The following is a 13,586-nucleotide window of genomic DNA, read 5'->3' on the forward strand; positions in this document are numbered from 1 at the left end:
TCGGTTTATGTATATAGAGATAACGTTACCAGCCTGTGATACCGCTGTTTCGTCATTTCTGATATGAATAAATAAACCAACTACCTATACTACTTTTAAACATAGGTGGATGTCTGGGAGATGATAAGTAAGATTTACTTATTTATTAGAGTGGCGGGACTTTGGCCAGTAGTTCCTTTGTTTTATTAAGCAAATATGTGCAAGGCAGGTAATGCCTACAAAGATAAGTAGATCAATGATCTGTTAATGTTTTTGCACGGACATGCTACGCAACATATATTACATGCATGACGTCATTCTCAAACAAATCAAACTCTGCCTCGCAATTTTAATTCCTTATTTTAGGTTTCAATTGACGATCGGTAAGCAAGTTCGCGCTTGTACCATGTGCACTGTGTTATTATCAACACTCGGTAAGTTAGTGCACGGTTGTATCATGAAATCGCAATTTTCGAGTTCTAAAAAAGGCGGTTTTTTTAAACGTTTGTTTACTTTTAACGAACGGTGTTTATAAATCCAGTTGCGCGTTACATGCAAAATAGTTCGAGAATCATGTTCTTTTAAGTAAACACATAAAAACATAGATTTTCTTATAATTTAACTTTATGTTGGTAATATAAATTAATGAATAAATAATATTTGTAGTAATTTATTATTTTTTTTTTTTAACGATGTATGAGTAGGAAAGATTCGACGTAATAATAAAATTTTCTTATTTGAAATTAAAAGTATAGTCACGCCAGTTTCCTCTTGGCTCGACAATTTGTCAAATCGATGCAAATTTCGAATACTCTTATGTACGCGTTTTGTTTTTTGATGAAAAAAAAAGAAGAAAAAAGAAAATTGTGCTGACAGAAAGACGTATATCCGAGTCAAAATTCACTATCCCAGCCAGAAAATTCATTTTCCGCTTGACCCTTTTCGGGATCAAAAACGTCAAAATACTTTGTGTCGAGGTAACTCTTCATCTGAAAAAACAAATATATATATATATAATCGACAATGTATTAAACTTGAAAAAGCGAGTTGGCGAAGTAAAATATTTACTTTTGGCACGATAGGGGATGGCATATTCAGGCTCTGCAAGGCGTTCCAATCGAACGCTCCGAACCACCTTACATAGAATAAAAAAAAAAAATTGATGTTAACGCACTTTATCATTCATCATGAGTGTATATAACAAGAAAACTAAAGAAAAAAAGAGGTACTTGTGCGTTCGAATGTCAGCTATTCCACCCTTTAAATTGCCAATCCTATCCGTAGGACTGGGACGCAGGAGCGAGCGTATGAGATTCTCTGCGTATTTCTTCAAATTTCCGTAAATACCGATCGACTCGATGCCTCGGGTGATTTTGCTGTACAGCGAGAGCATCTCCGTGTCTTGAAAAGGTGGTCGTCCCAGGAGTAATTCGTGCATCACTATGCCCAGCGACCAGTAATCCACGGCTCTGATAATTCATCAAACGTTGGAGATTTTCAGATATTTATGTAATGTTTGTCACCACTATATACATGAACTGTTTCACTCGCCAAATGATTTTGTGATGTAACTTCTTTTTATTACTATTTTTTTTATTTTTTACCTAAACCATATACAACCGCTTTTAAATTAAATCCTTCCCTCATCCTCTGAAATATTTTACAACTCGATGTTCCATTCATGCATGTATTTATTTCTTTCACCTCCTACACGAATGTTTTTCATATTCAAAAAAAAGAATGAATGCAATAAACGAGCTTTTTTTAAAAAATATATATATGTATATCGTTGTTCATACAATAATAAAGATTTATGTCTGTATACTTTTAAAAGTTAATTGTACGCGATCGAGTTTTCACGTTTCCACGAAATCATACTATACGTTTCTCACTTGACGCGAAGTTTAGATTAACAACGGTTGGGTTCCGCGTAGTCATTCGATAAAACACATCGAATTAATCCACCCTCGTAAACGCGCGTGAAAAATTTTCCCAATGACTATAATAATACCTTGTAAATACACGTAAACTCGTTATGCGGGATAAAGTGAGAGTCGGGTACTCACCTGTCGTACGGTTTGTTGAAAATGATTTCCGGCGCCATGTACTCGGGTGTGCCGAGGAAGCTCCTCGTCCTTTCCAAGCCGATTATTTTGCTGGATCCAAAGTCGGTCTGCGAGAAAAACCCCCGAAAATTTTTGTGAATCAAGCGTAAATTTATTTATTGTTTTTTTTTTTTTTTTTTTTTTTTTTTCAGGTAAAGAAAGAGAATCACTAGTTTGAGGTAACCCTGGCCGTCGATCATGATGTTATCAGGCTTGAGGTCCCGATAAACAATGCCGTGGCTGTGCAGATAAGCGATGGCCTCGACGCAGCAGCCCATCGCGAATTTGGCCGTGTTGTTGTCCAGCGGCCCGTTGCGCGCCACGTACGTGCACAGATCGCCACCCAGGCACACCTCCATGAGGAAGTACACGTACTTGGTGTCCTTGAACGTCTGGAACAACCTGGGAGAAAAAAACCAATATGTTTTTTTTATTTTTTTATTTTTTTTTTCCTTTTTCACCCCAATGTCGATTCTCACTTGCAAATGAAGGGCGAGTTGCAGTACTCCATGATCTTCTTCTCGTTGAGCACGTACTCCTCGCACTCCATCTCCACGGCCTTCTTCTTCCGGATTTTCTTGCGTGCGAAGCTCTTGTCCGGTATCGAGGGTATCGTGACTAGCTCGACCCTGCCGAACGCCCCCACGCCCAGGGTTCCCCTCACTTCGATGTCCAGCAGCTTCAGGTCCCCGTACTGGCTCGTCCACTCGGCTATTTGCGAGTTGGACCGGTTTTTCAGCTCAAACATCCATTTGTCCTTTTTTATCAGATTCAAGCTGCCGAGGTAGTTCAATAGGGCTCTACAAAGCAGAGAAACGCAGGTCCACTTTTTTTTGTTTTTCGCAAAAATTGAAAGCTTTCATCTATTTTTCTTTCGAGCCGGGAGTTGGGTATCGATTTTTTTTTTCCATACATCGCGTTATTGTTAAATAAAATAACTCTTACTGTGGTGGTACTGTTCGAATCTTAATTTGATAAAGTGAAAACTTTACTTGTGAGATGTTCGAGATCAAAGAGCGAGACAAAACGATTGATATTTGTTCTATGCGTAAGGTACGAGTGATCGTTAGGGTAAAAAGTGATCAGTTCGAGAGTGTAAATTGACCGTTAAAATTTGGATGGTTGAAAGTAATGAAAAAAAAAAAAAAAAACGTTAACCCAAATTACTTGGCTTCGAGGGTGAAACACTCGACCCCGGGTGGCAGAGCGACGGCGTTGACCTCGTACGAGTGCTCGTTGTCGTTGCTGAATGCCTGCTCGCCAAAGTACTCCTCCTTCCCGAGAACCTGCAGCTTCTCGTCCTCCTTAAGTCTTTTCCTCGTGATTTGCACGCTACCCCCGTTGATGACGAAAAACTTGTTGGCCACCTCGCCCTGGGATATTATGAGCTCGTCGCCTTGGAAAAATTCCTTACCGAAATAAACAGCGAGTGCATTTATTTACTCGTGTGCATGCGTGTTTTCATTTACATAAAAAGCATCCGCCTCGCCGATCTTTATCCGACCGACCGATGACGCGCGCGTTTATCATCGTTTCAACTTGTATGCGATGCTTTTTTTTTTTTTTTTTTTTTTTCCCAACTTGAAAAAACAAACGTATAAAGTTGCAACGAAAATCTCTTATATTCCATCGTTTGGGTTGAGAGAAGGGTTTTGCCCAAAAGGGCCGTGTACTTACAACTTGCATGAGTTCATTGATCTTGGCCAGAGTGTGATTCGGCAGGGTGCGAAAAATGGTGATCTTACGGAGGTACTCGACGTCGTCGTTGGCAAACGACCGGTTCTCCAAGAGCACAGCGGCTTGGAAGGCCTCGCGCTCCAGGACCCAGACCTTACCTCCGTGTTTGACTGTATGCATGCGCAGGCACGGGTTAATACAAGAGTTGGAGTGGCTGCGTGGCCAATCGTTATGTATATACCGTACCGTCGACGGACCGCAGTCTTTTGGTGTTGTACAGAAGAGCTAGCTCGCCGAAGGCGGTGCCGGGCCCGAAGCAGCTCTCGTACGTCGGGCCCTGGTAGATCTCGAAAGTGCCCTTCTCCGACACGTACAGGTGGGAACCTATGTGTGTGGGTGTTTTTTTTTTTTTTTTTTTTTTTTTTTTAACAACTCGTTATTTTGCTACATCGATGGCGAAAATCCGTACCTACGTCGCCCTCCTGGATCAAGCGGGTGTTGGCCGGGACGTCTTTGAGGTACATGGCCATGACGAAGGCGTCGAGGTAGGCTTCGTCAAAGTTTTGGAGGAACTCGTTCTTGCGAAGGGCCTCTTTCAATCTAGCCTTTGTGCTGAAAGTTTGTCTCTTTAACTCTTACACGTCATTTTTGTTTAAGCCATTTTTGTCAATTTTTTTTTTTTTTTTCGTTAATGCATGAGATTGATTAACCGCAGCGTGTGTGCAACAAAAATTGCAAAGGAAACATGAACGAGTTTGAACGCAATCGCGCGTGCTTTTGCAAGTGTTTAATTTTTTTTTTTTTTTTTTTTTTTTAATCGAATTGATTGATTACTCGAATAATAAATCTTCTTTCGTGGGTCAAACAATTATTCACGAGAAATGAATATGCGTGTACGAGTAGTTACAATGTGTTGACTGTGTAATGCTTGTTTCGTTCATTCGTATATATTTATTAAATTCGTGTATACTACAAGTATATTCGTGTGTTTTCAATCAAAACGATGCATATTTTATTGCGAGACGAAATCAGTTACAAAAGAAAAAATGTAATAAGTAATTCGTTCAAGTTTAAAAATTGTTTATTTGTGAACTTTCGATTTTTTTTTTATCGAATGAGCATTTGACATAAACAAATATTCGTTTCAAATGGACTACGTTCGTATTTGAAATAGTTGTTTTATTCAACTGGGAAACATTCATTACAAATCAAAAATGATTTTTTTTTTTTTTTTAATTGTTACGTGTCTACAGCGTAATTGTTTAAATATAGTCGAGGAAAAAAAATTCTTAATGAAAATGAATACGCTAATTGACAACTTATATGCCATTTACAAACAGCAAATGTTAATTGCCCAATCGGTTTTAACGGTTGAAAATTCGTTTTCGTTCGACCATTGATAAAAAGTCATTGATTTTCATTTTCGAAAACAGAAAATTCCATCACGATAATTTGTTTTTCCTTCGTAATGACTCGACTCCATGCACGGTCACACCCGATGAAATAACAAAACGATCATCAGCGTACTTATTCCAAAAACAACACCGATTGTGTAAACGCCATCCTTGGCAACCAACAAAAATCGATCCAATAAAAATCTTAATCCACGCACACGCGTGATAAACAAAATTCTAAAAAAAAAAAAAAAAAATCCCCGTTTCTTACAGCGTGTCTTTGTGGTGAACGGGCGGTGGCTTCAAACTGTCGCGATCGACCGCAGCCCCGCCGTTGACGGCCCTGTGCCTCCTGACCCCCGAGAACCTCCTGTACACCTGATCTGCCGGCCTCGCCTCCGTCTCGATCCCGTTCAAATCTCGGCTGGTGCGCCTCAACAGTTTACCGCAAAAGAACAGCCTCATGGTTAACGCGCAGGGCCCACGTCAATCCTCCAAATTCATCGGGCACGTCACATCACTTTTCCGCACTCGCGATCCATCATGTCGTGGAAAAAAAGCTTTTCTTTTTTCTCCCCTTCCTTTTTTTATGATCCTCCACTTGGCTGAGCCACTTTAGTCGAACCTATGCAGTACACCTATTGTGATGGAGCTGTCCATGCGATTCCCCACCCGAGCACAAGTGAAGATCGATAAGGCGAGAGCGGGGGTTTTTTTTTTTACCTCTATCACTGAGCAACCCAATTCTTACAATCAAAGAAAATTTCTTTACCCTCATTCCGTTGAATATTTTCTTTTAATTGAAACAAATTTAGTCGATCCAACATTTCGTACAACTAAATGAGAAATTTGTAATTAAAAAAAGAAAATTTTAATTTAATAAAATATTATTTTCAATTAATTTATGTTTTTTTACTTATGAGAAAATATTTAACGGGACGAGAGTAAAGAAATGTTCTTTGATTCAAAGAATTGGGTTGCTCAGTGATATGTTCTCTATCGAAGACTGCGCTGATGTGCGGCCGAGGTGAACTCGTTCGTTGCTCGGAACGTTAAAGAAAAAGAGACGGATGTATCCCGATGCCGATCTCAATCGTCGATCGACCCGCTCGTGGGTGCCCATTTGGCCGGCAGAGCCGCGCTTTATCTTATCTATAACCAAAGGCCTCGCGTGTGCTTAAGCATATTTTTCCCTTGTTTTTTTTTTCTTCTTTTACCCATGCAATATACCCACTGCATATGCAACGGCAGTTGGTTTAATTGCAAAGGTATTTGACCTGTTTTTTTTTTTGTTTCCTTTGCTGCACGTTTTATCGAGATTACAGGAATAATATTTGTTGATGAGTCAGTGGTGAAATTAAATTCAATTACAAATAAAGAATTCAACGTCTATTTTTTTTTTTCTTTATCTCGCGGTGTATACAGTATTATCTGTTGTGTTTGTTTTGAGCGAAACAATTTGGTACAGTAAAAGGGAAATTTACGGAAATCATCTGGCAAAGTGAAACATCATTTCGTTCGAGTGCCATAGAAACAACCAAGTGTGTTCAATTTAATCGTGAATTATGTAATTATATGCGCGTCACGATATCTCGAAATTTCTGCAGTTTTGACATGACTTTTCGAGTACTTTGTTTATAATATTTATTTTCGATTGGAAACGGGGTAAATTGTACATGTTATTTTTTATCGAGTAGTACGTATACTTTGCGACGATCGATGCATTTTATACCTATGAATCATGACTTTAGTGATACAAAGGCACTTACAGCTTTTAGCTTTTCGAGCTTATGAAAAAATTTTTCACGATAAGCGGCTTAGTTGTAGAGCAATCCATTATAGTGCTCTGAAAAAATGTTAATCCTTACTTGTATAATACTCTAAGATAACATGTATATTTTTATCGACATGAGTGGGATTATTGGAGGACCAACGAGTTTATCATTAATTCAATACGGAAATTTGAAATATTTTTGAATATTTTTTTATTGTTTAACATTAACAATACGTACATTATAAAATATTCTATCGGAAAAATCACAAATTAAAACATTTTATTTTAACAAATATCTCGTCTTGGTCGACAAAAAAGAATCTTGTTTTCCACCACGTTTAAAAAAAAAAAAAAAAAAAACAGTTTTCCTGTAAAATCAAGAAAAATTACATTTTAACGGTAAAATTCGCCAATTGAGGTTAAAAAAAAATATATATATAGTCGGTACACAGGTACAGAAATTATCGGAACGATTTTAGTCCGTAACAAATTACATGGAAAGAAAAAAAAATCCTCATAATTTTTCATCCTCATTAAAATAAAATTATAACGAAAAGAAAGTTCCAAAGTGCTAAACAAAGTCCAGCAAGGGCGTGTGGTACAACACGTCACTGGCTTTAAATTAAAAAAAATATATATCAATAACATAACTTTTATTTTATTTTTTAAATTTTATTATTCCCTTTCAACTATATAATCACATAATTTATATGTATTTACAATGTAATTATAACAATATTGTAATTATAATAGTCAGAATAATAACGATAGACGTGATAGTTTGTTCCTTCATTTTCGGTAATTTTTTTTTCCTCCATATTTTCCGTACTTTGAAACGTAAGATCAAAAATTATATAATTTCTTACAACTTATACATAAATAAGATGAATTCATCTCAAATTGTTTTACTTTAATTGAATCCATAAGTATAACATTCAATTAAAAATTCTATTCTTTTTTTTTTTTTTTTTTCGTAATATCAGTTCTCGTTAAAGGCTCCATAGAAATAATAAAGCCATTGCATACTTTTTAAACTGATGTACTACTATTTGATATCCCGTTGGATTGACTTATTGCATCATTCGTGTAACTAATCATTGACATAATTATAATAATAATAAATTCAACTACAATCGTTATTCACTCGGTCGCGCAGACTTTTGACTCGTTGAATGTTAATTGGTCGCGCGTTCACATACGTATACATGAAATAACATTTTTTTGCTATTGTATTTTTTATTAAATTTGTTTTTTTTTTTTCATGTTAACTAATAATAATTTTTTGTACGGGGAAATGGAAAAAAGTGGGCAAAGAGAGGCGAAGAGAGAAGTCCGGGCGCTCACTGTATGTTATACTTTTTTTTTTTTTTTTCGTCGGACGTAGCTCTACAGACAGGAAGAAAAGAACATGAAGAAGAAGAAGAGTAAGTCTTGCCCAGTATTGTTGATTCCACGTGTATTTCCAAGGCATCAGAATACAACGTAAAAGTAGTTCGCGCAGGGCAGTGGTTGGTAAGCAAGTAAACAGCGGAGGAGAAGAAGAAGAAGAAAAAAGAGATTGTTGTCGGATGTTGTCGCGACTGGTTAAAAATATTTATTTCGTAGTAGGAAAGGATTGTCCATAAAAAAGAGAGACGGAAGGAGAAGGAGCCTCCATGAGAGTATAGGAGAGGAGAAGAAAAAGAAGGGAGGCTCATTTGGTGAGAGACGGTTCGTATAAGAGTCGGCAAAATCCGCACTGTGGGCAGATTTGACTCTCCCCTTTTTTTTTCTTTCAATAAAAAAAAAAAAAAAAAAACAATACACGACTTTATTTTCATAGCACTCTAGCAGTTGGATCGGAAACAAAAAAAATCGTGTCAGAAGTTTGTCCTTGTACAGTCTGCGAGAGAAAATGTATATACATATACATATATTCCGTACAGTTTCAACAGTTTTCAGCACATTGTTATTGCTTGGAAGAGCAAAATTATGAAAAAAAAATCAACAACTTCAATCACACGTACAGTTGATCACTCAAACTCGTCTCATATTTTTTATGGTCCAACTTTTTACTAAAACACCCCAATCTTTCTCTCATCTCTTCCTCTCGATTTTTTCTCACTCGTTCCTTATATTTACTCTCAGAGGGAGTTTTCGCGTTGTTTCGAACTTGTATTTCGCGGTTGTGCGTCAAATTAATATACATATATATGTATATATTGTATATAAGTCGGATGGTCATCCAAGTCGAGTGTTTAGGTCCATTGGTGCACCTCTTCGCTCACTGCAACAGTAAGTTACGCATATCGGTCACAATGATCAGATAAGATTGCGTGGAGAGAGAGACAAAAAAAAAAAAAAAAAAAAAAAGAAACTGTATTTCAAGGTGGTAACGAACACGTCATATACACGTATAGACAATAATTGGAAACACATCAATTAAGTACATATATGTATATATATATATAGGCAATGTATGTGTATAGTATATATACAATAAAGTATAACTACGCATTGGTGAATCATCGGTTGTTGATTCCCCATTCGCGTACATTTTCTTGATTCGGCTTCCCACGATGTTCCAGTTGTCGTTGGAGGTATTGCATGATATTAGTTTATCGATGTTTTGCCGAAATGAGGAGGATATACGAATTCGGTGATAGGAAAGTGTCAAGTATCTTACGTTAGGTGCAAAAGGCCCCACTGAAAATTAAAAAAAAAAGGGGAGGGGAAGGATCGAGATAAAAAAACAAAGGTCGAACACACGCTCTTCTTTCATCTTTATTTACATGTGTATTTTTCTTTTTCTTATTATTTTTTTTTTTTCCATACCTCATATTTTCACTCATATTTCTGTCTATACATCAAATTTCGCATCTCAATACACAAATAAGTATATATAATCACGTTTTTTTTTTTGCTACGAATGGCACGCGTATATGTATTCAATGTTTTTAAACGTGCATCTGTTGACGCGAGAGGAAAAACAATCGTCAATGAGGCCTCGGACCCCCTCCCCCGGACCCTTTGGATCGATATCACCATCGCACAAAAAAAAAAGGCTCTCCGACATAATAAACATCCCTTGACGTAAATATCTGTACATCATTGCCGAGCCAACTTGTCCACGTATGTCAAGTATACTTAAAATACATTTTACCAATGAAATCGGTACAGGATAGATGGTTCGACAGTGATCGACAGCAATATCGCGTACCCTCCTGTAATTCCAATGATTGACAATCGACTTTTTGGTACTTTTTGATATGGAGGGGAAGGGGGTCGCGGTACCGATCACGCATAGTATTGTACCGATCTGCCCATAATAATAGTTTCGGGCGCTCTTTTGTTTTGCTCATCGCGACGATATGCAACACGTTTTTTTTTTTTTTTTCCTTTTTTTTTTTCTCACCTCAACACGTGGATTCCCCTTGACGATAATAAGAACACGCACGGCGTAAAGGAACAATTACGAAGACGGGAGGGTGGGGGGAGGATGGGACGAAAAAAAAAAAAAAAAAAAGGGCCCGCGCCCGAATCCGTCGATTTCTGTACACTACATATATGTCTCCCTTTGATTTTTCTCACGCACGTAAATATATTCATTGTAACATATATGCTCGTTCTCCGTCGTTCGGCTCTCTCTCTCTCTTTTATCACATATAAATGTGTTAATCTCTTTCTCTCGCGCTCTCTTTCTCTCGTTCTCGGTTTCCGGGGGGTAATCCTTAATTTACTGGACCGGCTTCACCGGGGGCGCCACTGCAAAAGAAACAATAACACAGAGGGTACACTTTTATACGGCTCTCCATACCATGTTGGTACATCTACATATATATATACACGGCTCGTTCTTGATGCTGGTGTACATATATATATATATATATATATATGACATGTAAATGTTGGTGGTGTGTTGTTGTTCGCTGTTGTCTGCATATATGTTGCTCTGCGAGGCGGCGAAGTAGCGGCTGTTTTTTTTTTTTTTTTTTTTTTTTCGTTTAGCTCTGCAGAGAAGCTGGCTTCGCAGTAAAGCTGGAAAAAGCTGAGTGATCGCCTTGCAGCACTTCAAAGAGGTTTGCGAGCTGGTTATTTTTTGGAAGAAAATTCTTCGGTTCCCCTCCGCCCCCTTTTTCTCCCATCTCATTTGAAAATTAAATTTAAAAGAAAACAAAACATTCATGTACAACTGTATATTTTTGAAATATAACGTAATTTGACGGCAAAAAACGATAACTGACGGCGTAAGGGAGAAAAACGTACACGTGCCCATGGTAATGTCGCAAAAATCGCGCCTCGAAAGAAGAAAAAAGAATTTTCTTGACTTTATAATTATACAGGCAAATTATTTCAACTTTTATGAAAGTTCAAAAACATCGCGGTAATTGCGGCGAGACTTGTTTCTTTGAGACACCGAAACGCGTTTTATAATATACAAAATTCCAATGACACAGCTAAAATATCCCGCAAAAAATGAAAAGTAGAAGCCAAAAATCACTTTTACGTGTATACATGTACACACACACACACTGCAGTATAAAAATATATATATACACCAGATGTTGGTAGAAGAACGCCAGGCAGACTGTTAGTTCAGAAGCAGCTGCACAACACGTTCAAAGTTGAAATCATTTAAAAGTAAAGATATATATTAAAGTCTTCGTCGAAAATCCATAAGTATATATATATACAAGCCGGCTAAAAGAAAATTTTACACATCAGACAATCAATTCTCATGATATTTTCAATGCACTTATAATAGGCGAAAAAACCAAATCAGCAGCAGCAGCAGGCATTCCGCGACAAACACCATCCTCCGAGTGGCAGAAAACAATAGAAAAATCAATCAGGATGTATATGCATCGTCCATCCGCATACTTATTCACATCCTTTGGCACCAAAGATGCTGCTTCCAAATAATCAAAACTATCGCAACTTTAGCTTTTTTTTTTGCACACACGCGCAGCAGATGTAAATATATTTTCGATGAGCACAACTTTTCGGGTCCAAGCAAAATGTTGCATCGAGAACTCAAATGGATGATGGCGTTGCTGATAACGTATACTAATGAAAACACGTACTTTACCTTACAGACGATTGGCCAAGGCGTCTCCAGGAAGTTTCCTTGGGGGTCGATTACATTATACACATATTCTATCGCTTTTTCAAACCACTCAGCAGGCAAGGTTTAGGCAATGAAACAAAAACACCTTCATCCAATCGAGGGTTAAACTTGGGGGGGAGGGAAATGGCTCCAACCAAAAAAAGGGGAACACATCTTTTTTCAATCCTGGAGACACTCACATGTCGACTACTTATCAAAAAGGACTTTCATGCGTAAGGGATTAACTCTTTTCCGTGGTAATATTTTTCACAGTCAATTAAGTATAAGTATAAAAAAGGTGGCGTTAGAATGCAGTAGGTATATACTCACTAGTGAAAGGATAGAAAAAAAAGTAATTACGTGAACGTAAAATTACTTTAAATCAAAAAAGAAAAAAAAAAGACAAAGTTAATGCTGATAACTTAAAATTCGTATGAATGTCAAAAGATGAAAAAATGGACGTGTACTGAAGAAACTTTATTGTCCGATACCCAATGATAATTTATATATGGTTTACGAGAGCAGACCTGTCCAGTACATATATGCATCATCTCGTAATGTCTCGATAAATATAATTATACATATGTATGTATGTATCTACACAAGATATCGGCAGTTGATAATAATATTATTTATAATAAAATTACGGATTATTACGAACAGTAAAAATCGCTCGATCGAAGCGAATCGTTGCGAGCTCTCATCCTTAATTGTTTTATTCCTTTTACTTTATACTATGACATGGTCGTAACGTAAAGTTCATCATTCCGTTTTTTTTCTTTATTTATTTATTTTTTTTTTAATTTTTTACATAATATATATATTTAACAATAATTAACGGACAGCCACGATAAAAAATACCAGACGTGGTGACTCCGGAAATCGAGGGAACGAGTATGCAATGAAGAAACACACAAACAAAGGGGAAAAAAACACGCACGCACGCACTTGCCTCGGCAAAATCTATTATCAAATTTACGTTCGAACTGGGCACTCGCAGGAAGTTGTCATCTTAATTTCAACAAACGATTGAGGATTTCAAAAATCACACGAAAAACGTATAGGTAAAAAAAAAAAAAAATCAAATGCCCAGCTCCAGCAACTTTGACATGAGATTTCTATTAGTAACTTGACAATTTTTTGTCGATAACTATAATTATCTGCTATTAGTGTAGGCCGATCGCACACGAAAGGAAAAACGTTAAAAATAAAAAATAACCGGCATTAGTACACACATGAGATACACGAGCTCTCCCTTCTTTTTTCTCATGTATATATATATATATATATATATATATATATATAGCTTTCACATTTTGTATCATTACAACAAGTAATATGGGTAATTTCATTTCATCATTTGCTCATGACTTGTTATAATATGCAACGTAAAAAAAAAAACGTATTATATACTAAAAGCCGATCCACCGGCACCCTATTACTTCCTTTCCCACCAAATTTAAAAAAATCACACCGATTTATATATTTATACGTAGTAATAGTTAATAATGCTCTTGTAAAATAATTTTTTTTATTTTTTAAGCTATCTATGATCGTTTACCCTTCGACTT

General features: G+C 36.8%; 2 protein-coding genes across 3 annotated transcripts in view; both read right to left on the minus strand.

Annotated features, from left to right (window-relative positions):
- Positions 1-345: 345 nt before the first annotated feature.
- Positions 346-5,895, minus strand: LOC106636495 (cGMP-dependent protein kinase, isozyme 1-like). Of its 2 annotated transcripts, XM_089593009.1 has the most exons (12): positions 5,794-5,895; positions 5,427-5,647; positions 4,231-4,373; positions 4,008-4,145; positions 3,762-3,931; positions 3,252-3,493; positions 2,564-2,884; positions 2,255-2,486; positions 2,046-2,152; positions 1,209-1,448; positions 1,048-1,114; positions 346-968 (listed from the first exon to the last, which is right to left on the minus strand). In XM_089593009.1, the coding sequence occupies exons 2-12, from the start codon at positions 5,618-5,620 to the stop codon at positions 873-875; spliced, it is 1,950 nt and encodes a 649-aa protein (XP_089449135.1). In that variant the 5' UTR covers positions 5,621-5,647; positions 5,794-5,895; the 3' UTR covers positions 346-872. The 2 variants fall into 2 exon arrangements, with proteins under 2 accessions (XP_089449135.1, XP_089449134.1); XM_089593008.1 differs by having other exon boundaries at positions 5,427-5,895.
- Positions 5,896-10,415: 4,520 nt separating this feature from the next.
- SERCA (ATPase sarcoplasmic/endoplasmic reticulum Ca2+ transporting SERCA) overlaps positions 10,416-13,586 on the minus strand; it is a 35,548-nt gene continuing 32,377 nt past the window's right edge. The window contains exon 13 of the mRNA XM_089592936.1: positions 10,416-10,673. Within this exon, the coding sequence (XP_089449062.1) occupies positions 10,645-10,673 (29 nt within the window). The 3' untranslated portion in view covers positions 10,416-10,644. The remainder of the gene's footprint in view (positions 10,674-13,586) is intronic.

The sequence above is a fragment of the Copidosoma floridanum genome, unplaced genomic scaffold, assembly GCF_036245765.1.
Source record: "Copidosoma floridanum isolate Cflo_tuat_1 unplaced genomic scaffold, Cflo_Japanese_pri ptg000019l, whole genome shotgun sequence".
Classification (NCBI taxonomy): Eukaryota; Metazoa; Arthropoda; class Insecta; order Hymenoptera; family Encyrtidae; genus Copidosoma; species Copidosoma floridanum.